Source organism: Arabidopsis thaliana, chromosome 5, assembly GCF_000001735.4.
Source record: "Arabidopsis thaliana chromosome 5, partial sequence".
Classification (NCBI taxonomy): Eukaryota; Viridiplantae; Streptophyta; class Magnoliopsida; order Brassicales; family Brassicaceae; genus Arabidopsis; species Arabidopsis thaliana.
In genome coordinates this window covers 2264856-2283702 of record NC_003076.8, presented here as the reverse complement: position 1 = coordinate 2283702, position 18847 = coordinate 2264856, and the positions used below count along the sequence as shown (strand labels likewise).

At 36.2% G+C, this 18847-nt stretch overlaps 7 protein-coding genes and 1 long non-coding RNA gene across 11 annotated transcripts; 4 read left to right on the top strand and 4 right to left on the bottom strand.

Annotated features, from left to right (window-relative positions):
- Positions 1 to 35: 35 nt before the first annotated feature.
- XBAT33 (uncharacterized protein) lies at positions 36 to 3143 on the bottom strand. Its single transcript, NM_120809.5, has 10 exons — positions 2706 to 3143; positions 2558 to 2617; positions 2192 to 2263; positions 1940 to 2106; positions 1688 to 1848; positions 1534 to 1592; positions 1395 to 1441; positions 1137 to 1280; positions 963 to 1051; positions 36 to 884 (listed from the first exon to the last, which is right to left on the bottom strand). The coding sequence occupies exons 1-10, from the start codon at positions 2880 to 2882 to the stop codon at positions 319 to 321; spliced, it is 1542 nt and encodes a 513-aa protein (NP_196344.2). The 5' UTR covers positions 2883 to 3143; the 3' UTR covers positions 36 to 318.
- Positions 3144 to 3421: 278 nt separating this feature from the next.
- AT5G07260 (START (StAR-related lipid-transfer) lipid-binding domain-containing protein) lies at positions 3422 to 5890 on the bottom strand. 2 transcript variants are annotated; one of them, NM_120808.3, is made up of 7 exons: positions 5815 to 5889; positions 5151 to 5652; positions 4998 to 5072; positions 4717 to 4926; positions 4485 to 4644; positions 4018 to 4385; positions 3422 to 3929 (listed from the first exon to the last, which is right to left on the bottom strand). In NM_120808.3, the coding sequence occupies exons 2-7, from the start codon at positions 5643 to 5645 to the stop codon at positions 3612 to 3614; spliced, it is 1626 nt and encodes a 541-aa protein (NP_196343.2). In that variant the 5' UTR covers positions 5646 to 5652; positions 5815 to 5889; the 3' UTR covers positions 3422 to 3611. The 2 variants fall into 2 exon arrangements, with proteins under 2 accessions (NP_196343.2, NP_001190248.1); NM_001203319.1 differs by having other exon boundaries at positions 3423 to 3929; positions 4500 to 4644; positions 5815 to 5890.
- A 1773-nt stretch (positions 5891 to 7663) lies between these two features.
- On the top strand, positions 7664 to 9443 carry RBL3 (RHOMBOID-like protein 3). 2 transcript variants are annotated; one of them, NM_120807.4, is made up of 5 exons: positions 7664 to 8114; positions 8318 to 8481; positions 8572 to 8735; positions 8821 to 9071; positions 9152 to 9443. In NM_120807.4, exons 1-5 carry the CDS (start codon positions 7768 to 7770, stop codon positions 9264 to 9266), a joined length of 1041 nt encoding a protein of 346 aa, NP_196342.1. In that variant the 5' UTR covers positions 7664 to 7767; the 3' UTR covers positions 9267 to 9443. The 2 variants fall into 2 exon arrangements, with proteins under 2 accessions (NP_196342.1, NP_001119182.1); NM_001125710.1 differs by having other exon boundaries at positions 7713 to 8114; positions 8962 to 9071.
- On the bottom strand, positions 9415 to 11813 carry IQD24 (IQ-domain 24; the record flags this gene model as incomplete). 2 transcript variants are annotated; one of them, NM_120806.4, is made up of 2 exons in its annotated part: positions 9415 to 10497; positions 11316 to 11796. In NM_120806.4, 2 exons carry the CDS (start codon positions 11673 to 11675, stop codon positions 9652 to 9654), a joined length of 1206 nt encoding a protein of 401 aa, NP_196341.1. The 2 variants fall into 2 exon arrangements, with proteins under 2 accessions (NP_196341.1, NP_001332444.1); NM_001342932.1 differs by having other exon boundaries at positions 9652 to 10497; positions 11316 to 11813.
- On the top strand, positions 11466 to 11796 carry AT5G01375. The gene has a single exon (NR_142500.1). It is a non-coding gene; the product is annotated as an other RNA (long non-coding RNA).
- A 279-nt stretch (positions 11814 to 12092) lies between the features above and the next one.
- Positions 12093 to 12755, bottom strand: AT5G07230 (Bifunctional inhibitor/lipid-transfer protein/seed storage 2S albumin superfamily protein). The gene is made up of 2 exons (NM_120805.4): positions 12429 to 12755; positions 12093 to 12308 (listed from the first exon to the last, which is right to left on the bottom strand). The coding sequence occupies exons 1-2, from the start codon at positions 12688 to 12690 to the stop codon at positions 12295 to 12297; spliced, it is 276 nt and encodes a 91-aa protein (NP_196340.1). The 5' UTR covers positions 12691 to 12755; the 3' UTR covers positions 12093 to 12294.
- A 720-nt stretch (positions 12756 to 13475) lies between these two features.
- AT5G07225 (RING/U-box superfamily protein) lies at positions 13476 to 15082 on the top strand (the record flags this gene model as incomplete). The annotated part of the gene is made up of 5 exons (NM_203018.2): positions 13476 to 13875; positions 14024 to 14061; positions 14210 to 14331; positions 14591 to 14699; positions 15026 to 15082. The coding sequence occupies 5 exons, from the start codon at positions 13476 to 13478 to the stop codon at positions 15059 to 15061; spliced, it is 705 nt and encodes a 234-aa protein (NP_974747.1). The 3' UTR covers positions 15062 to 15082.
- Positions 15083 to 16690: 1608 nt separating this feature from the next.
- On the top strand, positions 16691 to 18470 carry BAG3 (BCL-2-associated athanogene 3). The gene is made up of 4 exons (NM_120804.3): positions 16691 to 17181; positions 17274 to 17530; positions 17617 to 17763; positions 17850 to 18470. The coding sequence occupies exons 1-4, from the start codon at positions 16983 to 16985 to the stop codon at positions 18156 to 18158; spliced, it is 912 nt and encodes a 303-aa protein (NP_196339.1). The 5' UTR covers positions 16691 to 16982; the 3' UTR covers positions 18159 to 18470.
- The last annotated feature ends 377 nt before the right edge of the window (positions 18471 to 18847 follow it).

The window sequence follows — 18847 nt, the reverse complement described above, 5'->3', positions numbered from 1 at the left end:
TTTTGTTTGACTTCTTCTAGTTCTTGGGTTGAAAATTATAAGAAAGTCTCAATATTTTCATCTATGTACTATAACAAATGGGTCCAACTAATAAAAATAGAAAGATTTTGCAAAATGACCCCATCATTATGTTGACAATTACAAATCATCATCCATAATTAATAACTTGAGCCTCTCCAAAGTCAAAAACAAACGTTACAAACCTAACAAGAAGACTCTCTGTGTTGTGGCTCATCCCCATTTTAAAAGTAAGAAATGATGGGAGACATATAGATTCTCCTCTTTCTTTCTCTGTACATACAAATAATATGTTTATGATCAAGCATTGATCTCGGAGTTGCATTGGTTCTCTCTGCTACAGCTTCTTCTTCCCCAGAACATACTTGAACAAGTTGTTGTTTTCCCAAGTCTTTGCCCTTCTTCTATCTTCTCCTGTTCAGTTGTTGTTCGAGAAGGAGAAGATTCGACGTGTTCTTCGCTATGTCTCTCTGTTCCATGTGTCTCAAAGTTTGGACATGTCCCTTCGTTGCAGGTGCACATTGGAATGTTTACTGAAGGGAATGGGCTGCATGTTACCGGACAGAATATATCAGATGAAACCGAGGCTGCACGGGTCTTGCTGCTGCGTTGTTCTGTTGGTGGGCATGTCGGTGATGATTGATCTGTTGTGTCTCCCGTGTGAAGCATACATGGTGCACAGAACCCGAGTGACATGGGTAACTTCATTTCTCTTGTCAGGGAGCTTGGGAGTCGTTTAAACGCTGTAATTCCATGTCGACAAAGAGGGCAAGGAATTGATCCGGGCGGGCCAACTGTCACCGAGGGAACATTGCTTGAAGAGCAAAGGTATAACGCACATCTCACACATAGCTGATGCTCACAACCTGAAACACAAAACCCGGTTTTTTCAAAGGACACTAATAAACATCTCTCAAAGGATATGACAACAATTTAGACCGAACCTTCAGCAGCAACTGTGCATGTTCTTTCCAGGCAAACGGCACAGATATCGACTTCATCTCCAATGGTTGCAGACTGCAACCCGAACTCTCTGCAAGCAAATAGTCAACAAGAAGAGAAATCATATTGAGGCCAGAGTTTGGCCCTATAAACTCAGATGGAGATTTCTTCATTACCTTGCAATGTTGAGGATACTCAAAAGGGGCAATGATAAGTAGTTGGAATGAGGAAAGGCTGGAATGACAACATCAGAATTTGGTGAAAGCAACGGTTCTAACCAATGACGACTCCACATCCGTGCTATGTCAATAGGTAGCCACCTACAAACATATTTTGGAAAAGGAAAGTTTCCATTCTAACGACGTCAAATACTTCCCTGAAACTGATTTTGAACATGAAGTAAAACATTAGAAGATTGTGATGGAATAACTTACCCGTTGCAGTTCAATGTCATCTTTCTTGCACCTCTTGCAAGAAGAATCTATGGAGAAATACATAAAATGCAGATTCTCTCAAGTCTTTGTCTCCAAAATACCAAAGCAAAAAGAATAAACTTAATAGTATTGTTCTTACCTGACAACATTTCAGATTCCCACCACAAGCAGCATAGTGTAAAGGCGTGCTTCCAGCTCCTGCAACGTTAACGAAGAACAAGATTGTCATCTTGGGAGCAGTATAGAAAGAATCCTTTAGTCAATAAAAAAGAAGGCGGATAGAAAGCTGAGACCAATCATATCCATTGATGTTCCATAATGAAATGTCACAGCGGAAACATTGGCCTCAAGATCAAGCAAAAGCTGCACACAATCAAATAATCCATTCAAGGCAGCCATGTGAAGAGCTGTTATTCCACCATCAGCCGCCTTATTCACAAATTTAGACAATGCGCTGCACCAAAAGACAATTTCTTTTTTTGTTGGAACTACATAGTCAATCAAAACCTTACAAACATGAAGATGGTTTCCAAAAAAAAAAAAACCTTTGCTCAGATTTGTTCTTTGCAGTGACAACACCAGTTTCAGGAAGAGAGTTAAGTTTATCACTAGGTAAAAAATCAGCCAAGACAAGTCTAATACACCTGGCGTGACCATTCACAGCAGCGAAATGAAGCGCTGTTCTTCCAGCTAAATAATCAGCTCTTGTAACCTTTGACAAAGAAAGACGATACTAAGAATCAAAATCAAAACCAAATGTTATAATTTTCTTTCAACTAGTGATGAAAAGAACTCACATTGCATCGGAAAAGCAGAAGAGTTTGCACAACTTCCCAATGTCCGTATCTACAAGCTTGCATCAATGCTGTCTGAAACATGATTAATTGCAAACTTAGCATATTCCTGGATTTTAATAGATTCAGTGTAGGAATCGAATTTGTAACCATTAGTAATCTAAGTCAGATTTCAAACAAAATCGATCTATTAGCCTAATGAGCTCAAACTTAGCCAAAGATTTCACATTTCACTAATGATACAAATCCCTAAATCAAATTAAGATTCGTCGAATCAAAAGAATCGAACTTGAATCAATGAATCAGCTCAGAATCCGCTCAACAATTTCAAATCCAATTGAGAAAAAAAACTGAAACTAGATTTATTACCTGGCCGCAATAATTTCTGGAATTCACATCAGCTCCGTTCTCGAGCAACAATCCGACGATCTAACATCACATATCGGTAAAAGAGAAAACTTTATATTAAAAATTCGAGAACAGTAAAATTATGAGCAATGAAGAGTGAAAAAGAAACCTCGTTATGGCCTTTAGCTGCAGCGAAATGCAAAGGAGAATTAAGACCACCGAAAGTTGAATACTTGGCGAGACATGGATTGCAATCGAGAAGCATCTTGGCTTCCACGAAATCCCCATCTCTCGCCGCCGACACTAATCTCTCGCCGGAGGCAGAACACCCAAATGAATTACCCATTTCTCTCTCTATCTATCAATCTATCTTTCTTCTTCTTCAGATGATGAGAATACTTTTCTCTCTTCTCAAATCCAATTGGATGGTGACGAAAATTAGGTCAACCGTCGTGGAAATATACAGAGAAGGAAGAAAGAATCTGGGATTAGATATGATACTCAAACAGCACGCGAACTCTCTTTTCTCTTTCTCTCTCTCTCTCTCTGGTTTTGTCCGTCTGAGACAAAAAGAAAGACCAGAGGAAGATGCAGGCGAAACATAAACCTGATTTTCCTATTTTGCCCCTACATCTAATTCGTCTTTGCCATTTTGATTCGTCGGCTTCCACTTTCACTTGCCCCACTCGTCCACGTGGCGTCTTTGTAGTTCATCTTCGAGTTTGCTTGCTTGATTCATATTTTTATTTTTGATTAAAACATAAGGTTGCTTGTTCTTCTTAATCACCATATAAAAAACTGTTATATGATCTAATTTATTATGGTTAGTTGGTTTACTATCCCAAATCCATTACCAACATATGAAATATTTCAAAAACTTAGATAAAACCATAATCACCATTTATTTGTTATTTCTTAATGATAGGTGTATAATAAAGTTCATAGAAATAAAGTTCCAAATTCAAACTCTCATACAACGACAACGACAACAACAACAACAACAACAACATGCAGCAATAGCAATAACGACGACGACGACAACAAGAACGGTAAAAACTTCATAAGCCATAAAACTTCAACGGTGGACTGGAAGAGCATTTTGGACATTTCCTAGAATGTTAGTGACCATGTTCTCCATATAACTCCCCAGCTCATTTGGACTCGTGACCATAGTTTGGTCAGCCTTAACATAACAACTAGCTGTCACGAAACATTCTTGTGATTCGCATGGTATTATGGTGAATCCACTGGGTAACAGTTCGACGCCAGACAAATCCCCACCGTTTATTGCAGCTGCAAAATATGGCGCTTCTACGCAAGTGTGGATTATCATTGCTCCTGATTCATCGTAGTATGTTTCTTGAATCAGATACCACTCCTTCGAACCCTTCCACTGCAATATATTTAATTGTTCTCTATTCATAAATCAAATGCTCAATAATCGATTGGTATTACTAAACCAAATGAATTTTTTTACGTACCTCAATGCTGAAAACAGAGACTTCATTCCATGAATTAGGATGTCTTCCGATACGAATTAGTTCTTTCATATCTTTAGCAGACTCTAAATAACTCCATATTTCTTGTTTTTCTGCACCGTTGATTAATCCAAACATTACTTCTGGTTTAGTGTGCATTCTAGCTAAACCGGTAGCGCTAACCAAAACGCAAGGGATCCCACTCATGCCTCGACTTTCTTGCGTGAACATTCTAATGTTATTAGCCGAAACTCCAACTGTATTCAACCGATTCCACCTTTGTCCAGTTATCCCGCAAACTCCCGAACAAAATACGTTAACCATAAATGAAGATAGGTTAAGCAAGTTCTTGCGACAGATCTGGTCGAATACTAAACAAGTACAAACGTTAAAAAACATGGTTAGTGTAAAATCAAACTAAAATTGATGAATAGAACAATAAAAACTTTAAAAAACAGAATTTTCACTACTTTGAATATTGTGACCAATTGAAGGAATAGAAACGGGGCAGGTGTTGTAGTAATGCTTTTGGAGAGCAGTGAGCCATCTCTGTGCACCAAATTCAGAGTTTGAATTGAAAGTGTTCATGCCTTCTTCTTCCTTGTAAACCCAATGGTCGAGAATGGTTACCTACAAATAATAACAAAATCAGAACAAAGCTACCATTATATATATTTAAACTCTATTGAAATTGAAATATACCTTAGAGATACCATTGGCTATATGTTGGATAAGATATCCAGAAGGAAATCTCATATATTCAGGACGTAAATGTTGCGCATATGAGCTGAAATACATAGAAATTTCTGCAATAGCCCATGTATCATCCTCTATATGCCTCGAGCGTCGAAGAAGTTTCACATTCCGAGTTTGAATGAGAGGAGAGATTTGTGGCATAAAATTCACATTAATCTACAATTATAAAGATATAAAATTATCACTAGTTCTAATTTTTGTACGGAAAATAAATAAATGTTTGGTACCTTTTGCAATCCCCGTTGTTGTGATTCCACAGACACATCCGCGATGATTGACGGAAAGATTTTTTGCCAACTTACCTGAATAGATAAACAATATAAGAAAAAAGGATAAATGTGTATATTATTATGATTTCATGTAGTTTGTCACACACTTACATGATTCATAAGATTTGCCACGAGCGATGAAGCATCACATGGGACAAAAGCAGAAGCTCTTGATACCTCATGTACAAACCCGGGTGCGTTTCTTGCGTACCAAGGAAATAATTTAGAGTAGTATTCGTCGAGATTCAATCTCCCGTTACTTGTCCACATCGGAGTTCTTTGCCTCGCAAGAAAAACAACTTCTTTCAGCGAAAGTGACGTCATAACCGCCACTCCGTAACCCACTTCAGTCAAAGACGTAGCAAATGCGGGATATAGGTTCCTGAACGAATTTAATCTCCATATGAAACAAGTCAATGTATCAATCTCGGACCGAAGACGAGCATTCTCCAACCATAGCTCCCTCTCTTCGGTTGAAATGATGGGCTCCTCACAAGATCTGCAGATTGATGGAGAGGTCATAGCATGAATCCTAGCTCTGTTTTCTGCTCTCAGCAAATCATTTTGTTGGTGGAGAAAAATCCTCGTTTGAAGATGATGATACATATCTGACCTTTTCATGTGTTATAGTCATAGAAAAAAACAAAAAACAAAAAAGTTAAACAACTATTGTGAATTTGTGATATGTTGTTTAAAAAATAAAACCTCGTTTGTTTAACAGAAAACCTAAATTGAAAAGAATTGAAACTTTAGTCGAAGATTTAAGAAACCATACCTACCTTGATAAACTCACAGAACTCCTCAAACGATGAATCTGTAGAGAAAAAACTTCTGCTAGTTATGAGTGACTGAGTATTCATTCTCTGAAAACCATTAACCATATATATATATAAACAAGAAAAACTATTATGTGTAGGTTAATAAATGAAAGGCTCACGAGATTCATATTTTTTTGACTAAAATGAGACAAATGTTCATCATTATTTATTGTAATTCAAAGTGGATTCTCTGCCAATAAATTTCCTTCTTATTTTGTAGTTAATGACTTTTTTATTCTTAAAGATATATAAAAAGGCGTTACGGTTATTCAGAAAATACTTATTCTCGTAACGCTTTTTTACAACCTATCTATGTATGATACGTTGACATGAAACCAAAACAAAGTTAAAGATGTAGCTCTAAACTTCCGAAAGATTAAGCCATCTTTTCCGGTCCTCGTGTCCATTTATCCGTCTCTACCTTTAGACAACATAGATATTTGCCAAGGGTGCAAAGTCATTCTAAAAAAATATTAGTAAAGAAAATGATCCCAAATTTTAGAAAAAAAAAGTTTTTTAGTAAAAAGGTTAATTTATTTTGGTTTTACCAAAGGCCCTTTAATAGATTAAGACGGCACATCACACATAAGATAGTTTCCATCTACTCTGTGTGACCACAGACCATATAACATCGTATGAGTGTTCCGTAGGCATTCAAAGAGTAATGGCACACCTCTAGCTGCTACATCAACACTAAACCCAAAGGAACAATGTTTCGAAAATGTCATACGACAACTATTATGTGATGAGTTTTCAACTGGATTAAATAAGTCTAGAGATTTCATTATGGTCATCTCGACTAGCATCCTAAGTTTAACTTTAACGTTCAATATATACCTTAAGAAGAAGCGACGAAAATCTTTTAAAACAAATATCAAGATGCGCTTGGTACGCGGTGACCACATCTTGATCCACCATGCAATTCCATACATTTATTCCACGATCAATAAGACACATATTACCGGCATGGTTATTATGATCCTTTTTCTAAGAGGGATTTTACCCATCTCCCACAAATAACATTCTATATCTCTAAACTAATATTCCTAATGGTCCACACATTCGAATAAAACATTATAATCATCTCTTCCGGAAAAAAATCTCTTTGATATCATTCCACCAAATATCATATTAGGTCTTCAACGATTTTCGACTAAGACCTAAAACTTTACTCATTACTATATTTTCGGAACCCGATTATTCATTTAATAATGTTGTTCATATTAATTTAAACGTTAGAGAGTCCTCAACATAACAAATATATGTTGTTTTTCCGATATTATTAATTGATAGGGTATCAAGTCCAGAAGTTTAGACATTTACACGAGCCAACGAAACTTTCTTAAGAACCCCCAAAGACAAAGGAAACAAGAGCAAAGTATCATACATCACAGCTTTATACTATCGGAGTATCTGATTGAGATACTCATCAATTAAATAATAATTAAAAAGAGAAAAAATATGAAAGAAGAGAGAAAAGTGGAGAAATGTTTCTGGCAAGAAAGAAGATTCTGAGCATTTATTCAGAATTGTCATTCAATTAATGGTTCATTTACTTTAAACTAATTAAAATATATTAATTTAATTAAAATATTAATTATTTATTTTTTGAGATACTCTCTACCACTTTTGCCGATGGAGATGCTCTTAAAGCAAATTTGGAAATCCAGCGCACGTTAGCTCCGTTACGATACAGTGTGCAATAGACCACGGTACACCGTAACACGTACCACAAAAACCGGTATTATACATTTACACGTGGAAAGATTTAATTGGTTAACAGAAACCCACTTTCTCACCCACTCTCAAGGTTTAACTCTTCTTACCGCCTTCAATCCAAAAAAAAAAAAAAACCAACCAAAACAAAAAAAACAATAAACAAATTACAGACAGAGAAGAGAGAGATCACTATGGCTGTCGGAGATGATGATCTGGAGAACAGAATGTCGGCGAAAGATCGAGGAATCGGAAGCAGAGGCGGTGATCGGAATCGAATCGGACCACCGCCTCTGCCGGTAGCCTTGTCGTCGTCTACTGAATTTGGCGATAACGCGTTGTCGTCGCGGTGGACGTCGTGGCTTGTTCCGATGTTCGTTGTGGCTAACGTTGCGGTTTTCGTCGTGGCGATGTTCGTTAATAACTGTCCGAATCATTTCGAGTCTCACCGTCTCAGAGGTCACTGTGTCGCCAAGTTTCTCGGTAGACTCTCCTTTGAGCCTCTCCGAACTAATCCTCTCTTTGGTCCATCTTCTCACACGTACGTTTTCTAAATTTTGTATCGATGTTGATTTAGGGTTCTAAATACTAGAGAATCACGTTTTGGTTCTGTTTCTCAAGTTTGTCGGTTACTAAATCGAAATTTACTGGATCTTGAGATGTTGAAATGATGAAGTTATGTGATTGAGAGTTTGAGATACAAGATTTTGATATGATTGTGTTTTGGTTGATATATACTTGAAGATTGGAGAAGTTAGGAGCACTTGAGTGGAGCAAAGTTGTGGAGAAGAAGGAAGGTTGGCGTCTCTTGACATGTATATGGTTACACGCGGGTGTTATTCATCTCGGAGCCAATATGTTAAGCCTTGTTTTCATTGGTATTCGTCTCGAGCAGCAATTTGGTTTTGGTATGCAATTTGGGTGGATTTAGTCTTCATTCTTCTAGTTGTGTTATTCTGTTGCTAGAAATCTGAATCTTGGTTTCTTGAAATTTTCAGTTAGAATCGGAGTTATATACCTATTATCAGGAATTGGAGGGAGTGTATTGTCGTCGTTGTTTATCAGAAACAGTATCTCTGTTGGAGCTTCTGGTGCTCTTTTTGGCCTCCTTGGCTCAATGCTCTCTGAACTTTTCACCAACTGGACAATCTACTCTAACAAGGTTAATACCAATCTGCTTTTCATTTCAAACATACAAATCACTCCATCATGTTGGCTCATGTTTCTGATCTGAGCATATGTACCAGATTGCTGCACTCCTGACGCTTTTGTTTGTCATCTTGATAAACTTGGCAATTGGGATTCTGCCTCACGTTGATAATTTTGCTCATGTGGGTGGATTTGTAACGGGGTTTCTCCTCGGTTTCATTCTGTTGGCTCGTCCCCAGTTTAAGTGGTTAGCAAGAGAGCATATGCCACAAGGCACACCTCTGAGATACAAGTACAAGACTTACCAATACCTATTGTGGCTCCTATCTTTGGTTCTATTGATTGCCGGGTAAATTTTGCATTCCCACAAATTACTCTGTCATTTCAATATTAAACTTCAAAGTGTGACATTAAGTGAATGTTGTGCAGGTTTGTGGTGGCGCTGTTGATGCTATTTCGAGGAGAAAACGGCAATGATCACTGCCGTTGGTGTCACTACCTGCGCTGTGTTCCCACCTCAAGTTGGAGGTGTGATGATGTCTGATAAGTAAAGCAACAAGTTTTACTTTGTAAATCCATCTATAGGTTATATTTATCGTGTTATTTTTTAGTGTTTCAGTGTAATTGTGTGATTGCTTATGTGTGTGACTCTTATTGGGCTTTTATACCGGAAAGAAAAAGAAGAAGATATTAGTTTAATATGAAAGGTTATATCAATCAATTTTCATTGCTTTAAGTGGTGATTCCCACGTCTTGACTTGACATCACTTCAAATTATTGAAGTTTTTTTATCAGACAAGAATGGACCCTTGTTGGATACAGTCAATTAGAAAATAGTACAAAACACAGATTGATCACTGGCTGTCTCTGTACTCGTGTGTCGAAATCTAATTTTACACATTCCACTCACTTTTTTCATCCTTTCTCGACTATTGAAAGAAAAGAGGATTAGAACTGAAAAACGAAGTGTACATCTTCGATTTGTCACTTTGGTTTCGATCTAACCCATCAGAAACTCCTCTGTAACCCGCGATCCCGTTATCCGAACGCTGATCAAACGATCGCTCTGCAGCAGGCGTGTAGTAGTAATACTGTCCCTGTATAGACCTCTTGTAACCACTCTCTGAAGGTAAATCTTGTAGTCTCTGTCTTGGTGCGCTTTGTGATCGGACTTTTGCTTTGTAAGACTCAGTGTTAGCCATGTAGTTAGGGTGATACCCAGAGTAGTACTCGTACTCGCTTCTCGCAGGCGTGAAGGGAGTTTTTCTCCTTGAACCACCACTGCTGCTTCCTGTTCTAGACCTTAATTGTGGACTGTTCTCCACACTTGTAGGAACCACTAGAGATCCTCTTTTCCTTGGTGACTCTCTGAAGTGAGGCTTCCAAGTGTCGACTTCTAGGATTTTGTCATCATCTTCATTGTACTTTGGTGCGCTCCATAGACTTTCCTCTGTCCTCCATTGGTCTAATAACCGGCTTGAACCCATCGGTGAACGGTGGTTGTTGTGGTGGTGATCCATGGCAATGACTTTACTGTACTCAGCCTCTGAAACGCATCGTGCATGGAAAGATTGTGGGGAAGATGGAATCATTAGTGTTGGCGGATGGGAAGAGTCAGAAACGTGAGAAGAACGCGAAGCTCTAGCTCGTGCTTGGAGCCGAACCAGCGTTTGCATTCGACGCAGCATATCAGCCGTTTGTTTCCTTACTATGTGTCCCTTCACCAACGCTTGAAGCTTCACTAATGCCTTCAGTGCTCTCAACGCCCTCCTCGCCTGAATTAAAGAAAACTTGGTTACACACTTAATTCAAACCACAAAGTAATACACTAATACTCCTTATTAAATTACTCATAGTTTCCCAACCACTATCATTTTCTTCTAAATGATACACACCTTATTTGTTATATACGAAGCAATAAGATTAGAGAATCTCTAAATTATGTGTCTAAACTACATAACCTATCTGTCAAATTATGAAAAAGGTAGGTTGCAACTTTGATAGTAACAGTGGTGATGCAACTTTAAAGCTCAAAAAGCTTAAAAACCAATCTGTAGTTTCACCTTTATAGTAAAATACACTTTGGAACTTTGGAAACTAAAAAGAAAGTAGATAAAATAAAGAACTTGGCCCTCTCCTTGTTATTCTTTATTGCTGACTTGGTTTAATGTAAAAATTAATTTATTACAAAGAATAAGCCCTTAGCTAAATCTAGTTAGGTAAGATTTTGTTTGAGATAATATTTGCATATTTTTTGGGACCAAATTTTATCTATACAATTCTAGAGTAGTACCATTAAATAGTGTCGGTACTCGGTAGAGAATCGTATCGGCTCTAAACAAGTTTCTTGGTATCATTATTCATTCATTTGTCTCCTTTCCTAGTCTTTTTCGGGGACCAATACAAATAAATACAAATTATTCTCATTCTTTCTTTTTTTTGTTTAGTAAATATTTCAATTTGGGTTTAAGTAGAAAAATCAACATCAGACAGCTATTCCACACTTTGGCTCAAAAACTTAATTTCTTTCAAACAAAATTATAGATTATGAAGTTGAGTATTAAGATTAAACTTAGAGAAGTAATTAACTCACCAAGTAGCCACGAAAAGCGGATTGAATCTTCATAGCTGCTTTATACTCTTGAGACCACCGACGATTACTCCGACTGATTTGTTTTACCGACGAGTTTCTACCACCATTGGTGAGTCTCACGACTTCCGCCGCCGCACGAGCAGCAGCGAGTGCGGCTTCAGCCACTGCAGCTGTAGCAGCCGCGACGGCTATCGCATGCTTGTCGCCGTTTAAGACATCTTCATCCCCACGTCTCTTGCTTGAATGAGAAGACGAATCATTCTCGGGATGTGAGGATCTAGTAGCGAAGCTCCATCTTCGTCTGTTCGGTGTTGCCTTTTCTTGCTTCTTACTTCCGAACAGTCTTCCAAAGAAACCCATACTTAGTTCATTGTATGAACTGAACTCTTGTCGGAATTTTCTACGGTTGAGATTTTTTTTGTTGTTCTTTTTGTTTTTGACAAGTACAAAAAGAAAAGAAGAGACAATTGGGAATGGAGAAGCTAAAGTGTGATACATATAGAGTAACCTTTTTAATACGGACCATAGGTCATGCGCGTTGATTACACGCGTCACAAGATTGCATCCTTTGACTCTTTTAGTCAATAGGTCAGTGGTTCCGGTCTACTCCAAACCAAATCTCTGGTTTGGTTCAAACTTCAAACCAACGATTCCTTTTTACATCATTTGATTTTGTCAATGTGAATCTCTCTGGTAGTTTTTACTTTTGAAACCTGGTTTAAAATTTGAATTGAGTTTTGCCTGAAGTTGCATATGTTAACCTAACACGCCTATTGTAAAAGCAAGACTACAATGATGCCAATTATAGAAAATATTCCGTAATAATGGTGAAAACGATATTCAATAGATCTGTCATAAGTATTGAACAAACCAAATTCAAAACAAAACACTAAATAGTGTATTTCTCATTATTTTATTTTATTCGTCTTGTCGTTTGCAGACCAAACTCCCCAAATCCTCGGAACTGAATGTTGTTCAACTAGGCACTTATGCCTGCACAGTTCACAAAACATAAGTCCAAAAAATCATGAGAACAAATATAAAACAAACACTATTGATGGAATAATTTATAAAAATCTAGTAAAAAAGGTTTTAATCGATGGATCATCTTACCACAATCAAAAGAGGGGAGGTTACAAAGAGAGGTAAGTGTGGTGGCTGCTCGAAGAGCGTTACATAGACAATCTTTGTTAGTTGCTTGGAGGGCAGCGCAGCAATTTGAGTTCGCGGCAGGATTGACCGCACCGGGCAGAAGCAGCGGCGCGCACACCTGCACATTGCTCAGTTCGTCTCTGCACTGCTGGGCTAGAACCGTAGGTCCGGTGGCAAGAAACATGGCAACGAGAATAGCAGCAAGGGACTTTAGAGATACCATTCTAATTAGATACTATATTGTTTGTACTTCTGTTTTTTATTCACTTTTGGATTGGTGAATTCCATCATCTATATTTATAGAATAGAAGTGTAAGTAAATAGTTTTGGGCTTCGAGAATAATTAGGTCATGAAGTGAAGTGATGCTTTTTTTTTATGATCTTGATCTAGTTACTTCATAAGTTTTGCATGATAAAAAAAACTAAAAGCTAGGGGAAATAACAAAGTGTGTGATGTAGTTTCTTTCACAGATTAATTAAGATATTCAATTAATTTATCATTTATATACATCTCCACAACATATTCAAAACCCAAATCCGGTTGATCCGGTTACACGTAAATGCTTGATTAGTGGTTAACATCTTTTAAACACATTGATTTGACGGTAACACATGGTTTGTTTTTGTTAACTAATGCGATTTGACTTTTGAGAAAAGATTTTTAGTATTTTACTCATCTTTCGTTCCCACCACTTGTACTCTTCTTAGGAGAACATAATTAAGGATTTGAGATCAACATAACTTAGTTTTATAATCAATGATAATGAAACAAAAATTTAAGAATACTAAATCTCGAATCCATTAAAGCATTTATCACTCGATACGTTTAATTAATTCCTTTCTCGCTTATTTCATAAACATATTTACATGCTCTAATAAAGACTCAACCACGACAACAATATAACGAAACAGAAACATGTACTTATAAAAATATAATGTCACACAACAAAATCAGTAGAGAAAATCTATTTCCCCAAAATATTATAACTTCTCTAATACATAAATTAGATGGGAGATTCCCAAAGTTCTAGTGGATACAATTACTTTTTCGGAGAGGCTGATGAAATCACGAGGAAAATCGAGGAATATCAAAGAGAACGTGGTAGAGTCAATAATTCTCCAGTGCATGTGTTAGACAATTCTCCAATGATTACTTATCATCATCAAAACCAACCTACAATGTCTACACATTATTATAATCCCAATTCATCGGAACATTATACTTCACAAGACATTTCTCGTTCTGGTTATCATCATCAGTTTCAAAACCAACCAAACACTCGCCATAGGCAATGCTTCAAATGTTGGATATCGTGGCTAATGTTGATGCCAAGGCGGTTGTTCGTACCACGATCAATACCCACACTTATGCCTTATAACGATTCTCCACATTCATTCTCAGGATATGGTATGACTTGATTTTGTAGCATGACCAATAGTATCGTCTTTATATAATAAGTAAAGACTATTTGATCAGTTAGTCAATCATGGTATATGCTGAACCAAAACCCGGTTAATCTCTTACCAGTTAATAAACCTTTAATATACGTTTGCAGAACACTTGGAAGATGAATCAAACCAACATTCACTCGATGTAAGGAATATCCAAAACGATCATAATATTTTTCAAGTATCATTTTCTCGCCTGAAATTTTAATATTAACTCTCACCGTTATGTCTAGACCGAAACTGGTCCAATATTTATTTTACTATATATATATATTATTCTTATTGTATCACAGGAAATAATAGAGCGGATAGAAGAGCGTGAAAGAGGAAACACAAGTGTAGGTGAAGGATTAACAGAGGGACAAATTTCTCAATTACCTACCATCAAGTTTAAACCTTCTCTAGAAGATAAAATGTAAGTACATGACTATCTTTATATATCTCCCTTCCTTACATAAATGTTTTTCTGATTTTACAATTACAAAGTATAGACTTCACCCATATTAAATCTAAAATTAATTGAAAGAAAGAAAAAAAGTGTACATGACGTAGAAAATAGATAGAACCAGTGAATAACATATACAATTAAATTTATATATGCTGCTAAATTTTTTTTTTTTTTTTTTGTGCGAAATGCTGCTAAAATTTAATAACAATAAAAATGGGGAAAACAGGTGTATGATATGCCATTCAGATTATGTTCGCGGAGATAAATTAACAATTTTACCCTGTACTCACAAATACCACAAAGATTGCATTAGTCATTGGCTCCAAAACAGTAAGGTTAGTATCGTCTTCTTGCGATTTTCTTCTTCTATTACTGACATGATCAACATATGCTAAATAGATTATTATTATTTTTGGACGAAAACATGTTGGTTTTTCAAGTTCTTACATTTATTCTAGAAAAGGAAAGCAAATAAATTCGATATGAAGACGTATGATTGAACAATATATTGTTTGGTAAAATATCAGTTGTCTTAGTACTACCCAAAGCTATACCATATCAATATATCATCAGTAATTTCGTGAAATGTTATTCTTTAGATGCTATATAAATTTTAGTGATACTAACGCTATCCCCTTTTATCCCCCTTACTATTTTTCAGCTTTGCTGCGTTTGCCAAAGAGAAGTGATTGTATAACATTAGCTTTGATCAACAGAAGAATCAGCAAAATATTGAAATTAAGTTACTCGATTTTATTGAAACATTCAAACGTTTTTCAAATTTAATCAAACGAATATGTAAAAAAGGAAAGAAAGCTAAAATAATGAAAAAAATAGTTATCGTTTGGTATTTTATCTGGATTATTCAAACGACGGCGGGATCTGTTAACAAAAATAGTATCCTAAGATTAGTTTTCATATCAATTTGTTAAATTTAGTATATATATTGATGATATTTGTGGATGAGAATCCGCTTCAGCTTGAGCCTTGAGGGGTGCATGCAACTCCCAAGAAGAGTAGTGACTTGCTTACAATGATGTTGGTTTTTCCAGTGTCGATTTGTCCCCATCTTGCTTGTTAACTGGTTAGCTTCTAGTAAGAAGAATATGAGTTTGTCAGATTGATGACATACATGAAAACACACACATGGTTGGTATTGCTAGCTACTCTGTTCTATTTCAAAGACTTCTGAAGGAGTTTTAACTTTAAAAATCAGATATTAAAAACCAAAAATGTGAGACTAATCGTATTAAGTATGATGAATGGAGAGAATTAAACAATTATCTGAGAACTTGAGTTGAAAACAAGAGAGGAGTCATGGCAATATGGCATATTAAAGGCAAAGAAGCCATTGTCATTGAAATGAACATTTCTCTGGCTTTGTGATTCAAAAGAATCAAAACCACTGTTGTCTTAAACAAAACAAAAAAAAACATTGCCCTTGAATTATGTATAGCCAGAGTGGGTTAGGTAGAGGTGTCCAGACCTCAGAGGCCCAGACCCATATGATCCAACTAAAAAGTTCTCTCCAAAAGAAAATTTCCCATGAAAAATAAATATTGGGCCGGACCTGTATTGAAATGTTTGTTGGATGTCTTGTCCGTAAGCTGTTGTTCTGAGTCTGACACTGAAACTCATGCGGTCACCAGAAAGTGACACTTGTTATGAATTTGCCTAGTGGCTAGTGGTTTAGATACTGAAATTTGCCATTTTGTCGCTACATAGTCTGTTTTCACAAAATAAGAGGAAGATACAGAGAGTTCCATCGTACTTGGTACATTCTGTTTCATTAGCAATAAGATTTGCCAACTGAACCAATTCTCACGACACCAAATTCTAGTAAACACGAAATTTGTACTTTGGTTGTGTGTGAAATCAGTAAGTGGGCCAAAAAAACTTGTCAGAATTTTCATGATTCTGTTAACCTGAGAAATCTATAACAATTAAAGTAAGAGAACCAATGAATTACAAAACTAAATCTAACAAAACTTCCCCAAAAACATAAGTAGTTGAGTAAACGCCAAATTTACTATATTTTTTTGAATCTATACGCAAAATATGACCATGATACATTGTCTAGTAGTAGTGTAAGAAAAACCATTATAATCACCCAGATTACTTACTATCAGTTGTTTGAGCATAACTATTTTGGAATTTCTCAGAAAGAAATAATCAGTAACAACAATAGGTTTGATTTTTCCCCATTGACATTGACACAGATGGATTATCTGTATCTAGAATAGAGACAACCAAACTGATAAAGAACAAAGAAAAAAATACAAAGAAAATGTGGGAATCATATAATAAAATATATATGTGTGATTACTGATGATGAGACATAACAACAATACCATTAGCTGTCACTCTTTTTATTTATTTATTTCATAATATTAAAATTTAGAGTTGCAGAAAAAATAACAATTTACTTCCCTTTGTTCAGACGTTTCTTTATTCTTCTTCCTTCCTTCTTCTCCTTCTTCTTGATCGTGTTCAGAAATCATATTCATCACCTCTCTCTCTCTATGTCTCTATATTTGGATTCTTTATAACATGTGAGATCGATCTATTTTTGATCAGAGACAGAGAGAAGACTAGAAGAAGCAAAGAATATTTCAAGAATGATGAAGATGAATACAGGAACATCGCCGTCGGTCATCGGCGGCGGGACTAGTGGTAATGAGTGGGAGTCTCGACCTGGAGGAATGGTTGTTCAACGTCGGACAGATCAGAACTCCGATGTGCCACGTGTCTTTCGTGTTCGGGTTAAATACGGGTCGGTTTATCACGAGATCAACATCAATTCCCAATCTTCCTTCGGTACAATTTTCTGCTTTCCCAATTTGGTAATCTATATATAACCAAAAGATTAGTTTTTTCCTTTCTTTCTTAAATTGGATTATTGTAAACAGGAGAGTTGAAGAAGATGTTGTCTGATCAAGTGGGACTTCACCATGAAGACATGAAGGTTTTGTACAAAGACAAAGAGAGAGATTCAAAGATGTTTCTTGATCTTTGTGGAGTTAAAGATCGGTCAAAGCTTGTTGTTAAAGAAGATCCAATTTCTCAGGAGAAACGTCTCCTTGCAAAAAGGAAAAACGCCGCCATTGAAAAAGCTTCTAAATCTATCTCTGATATTAGTTTCGAAGTCGACAGACTCGCCGGACAGGTACTTCAAAAAAAAAAAACAGAGCTTTTTTACTCTGTTTCTCAAAGTCGGAATCTTTGGATTTCAATGTTCTGAATATTTTTCAGGTGTCGGCGTTTGAGACGGTGATTAATAAAGGAGGTAAAGTTGAAGAGAAGAGTCTTGTGAATCTGATAGAGATGTTGATGAATCAGTTATTGAGACTTGATGCTATTATTGCTGATGGTGATGTCAAATTGATGAGGAAGATGCAGGTATAAAATTAGATTAGCTAAATTACATTTCAAATCTCTAATTTTGATTGGTTAAGTTTGTTTATTTCATGATTTGATTTTGGTAGGTGCAAAGAGTTCAGAAGTACGTTGAGGCACTCGACCTCTTGAAAGTCAAAAACTCTGCCAAAAAAGTTGAAGTCAACAAGTCCGTCCGCCACAAACCGCAAACGCAAACGCGATTTGAGCAACGCGATTTGTTATCGTTTGTGGAGGAAGAGGAGGAGGAGCCTAGGAATTCCAATGCATCATCCTCATCAGGTACTCCGGCGGTTGTAGCTTCAAAATGGGAAATGTTTGATTCCGCATCGACGGCCAAGGCGGCTGAAACGGTTAAACCGGTCCCTCCGCGATTCAAATGGGAATTCTTCGATTAAGATGAACACTATATATACATACATGATAAATATGTCTTTTTTTTCTCCGGTTTCATATGTGATTTGTTTTGTTTTTCATCTCAACTGAGATGTGTATGATTTGTGATTTGATCTTGGCTATTTTTTGAGGCTTTGTCTAGAATATCTTTTGGTTGGACTCCCTTTTAAGTCAATCAAAAATAATAGGGGAGTTTCAACAATTACTATCATTGTAATACCTAAAGATTTGGATTTTCTTTACTATTACAATAAAAAGCTATCAAAAAGATGTACTAGTTTGTTATTTTGGAACATAATTGCATTACATTTCAGTAAACTATTTACATAATTATCTTGGCATACAAATTGGAAAATAAATATCATCGGAACTTTCAGAATATAATGTTTCTGATATTTTGATCTTGTGGGTCAAAATTTCATACTAGTTGAGGGATATCTTCTAATTGCTATGTGAATTTGAAATGGTCGACAATTTGATGCACCATAAAATGATAAATCCATCGCTAAATCCTAAGTAGCTAAAACGATAACACCAATACCTATACTTTCGAACTCAAAATTGTAATAGCAAAAATATTGTATTTTTAAAATATTTTTTTTTTCAAAAATGAAATTTTGATATTGATGTCTCATTCATGACGTGAGTAATAACATAGTATTCAATACTGAATTAATAAAATAAATTAAAT

Coding starts and splice junctions, on each gene's coding strand:
- XBAT33 (NM_120809.5), bottom strand. CDS start 2,882: ATGGGTAATTCATTTGGGTGTTCTGCCTCCGGCGAGAGATTAGTGTCG. Junction 1,052..1,136: donor AGTATCCTCAACATTGCAAG/GTAATGAAGAAA, acceptor ATTTGCTTGCAG/AGAGTTCGGGTTGCAGTCTG. Junction 885..962: donor ATGCACAGTTGCTGCTGAAG/GTTCGGTCTAAA, acceptor TTTGTGTTTCAG/GTTGTGAGCATCAGCTATGT.
- AT5G07260 (NM_120808.3), bottom strand. CDS start 5,645: ATGTATCATCATCTTCAAACGAGGATTTTTCTCCACCAACAAAATGAT. Junction 4,645..4,716: donor TAGCCAATGGTATCTCTAAG/GTATATTTCAAT, acceptor TATTATTTGTAG/GTAACCATTCTCGACCATTG. Junction 3,930..4,017: donor TCTCTGTTTTCAGCATTGAG/GTACGTAAAAAA, acceptor AATATATTGCAG/TGGAAGGGTTCGAAGGAGTG.
- RBL3 (NM_120807.4), top strand. CDS start 7,768: ATGGCTGTCGGAGATGATGATCTGGAGAACAGAATGTCGGCGAAAGAT. Junction 8,482..8,571: donor CGAGCAGCAATTTGGTTTTG/GTATGCAATTTG, acceptor TGAAATTTTCAG/TTAGAATCGGAGTTATATAC. Junction 8,736..8,820: donor GGACAATCTACTCTAACAAG/GTTAATACCAAT, acceptor CATATGTACCAG/ATTGCTGCACTCCTGACGCT.
- AT5G07230 (NM_120805.4), bottom strand. CDS start 12,690: ATGGTATCTCTAAAGTCCCTTGCTGCTATTCTCGTTGCCATGTTTCTT.
- BAG3 (NM_120804.3), top strand. CDS start 16,983: ATGATGAAGATGAATACAGGAACATCGCCGTCGGTCATCGGCGGCGGG. Junction 17,531..17,616: donor TCGACAGACTCGCCGGACAG/GTACTTCAAAAA, acceptor AATATTTTTCAG/GTGTCGGCGTTTGAGACGGT. Junction 17,764..17,849: donor AATTGATGAGGAAGATGCAG/GTATAAAATTAG, acceptor TGATTTTGGTAG/GTGCAAAGAGTTCAGAAGTA.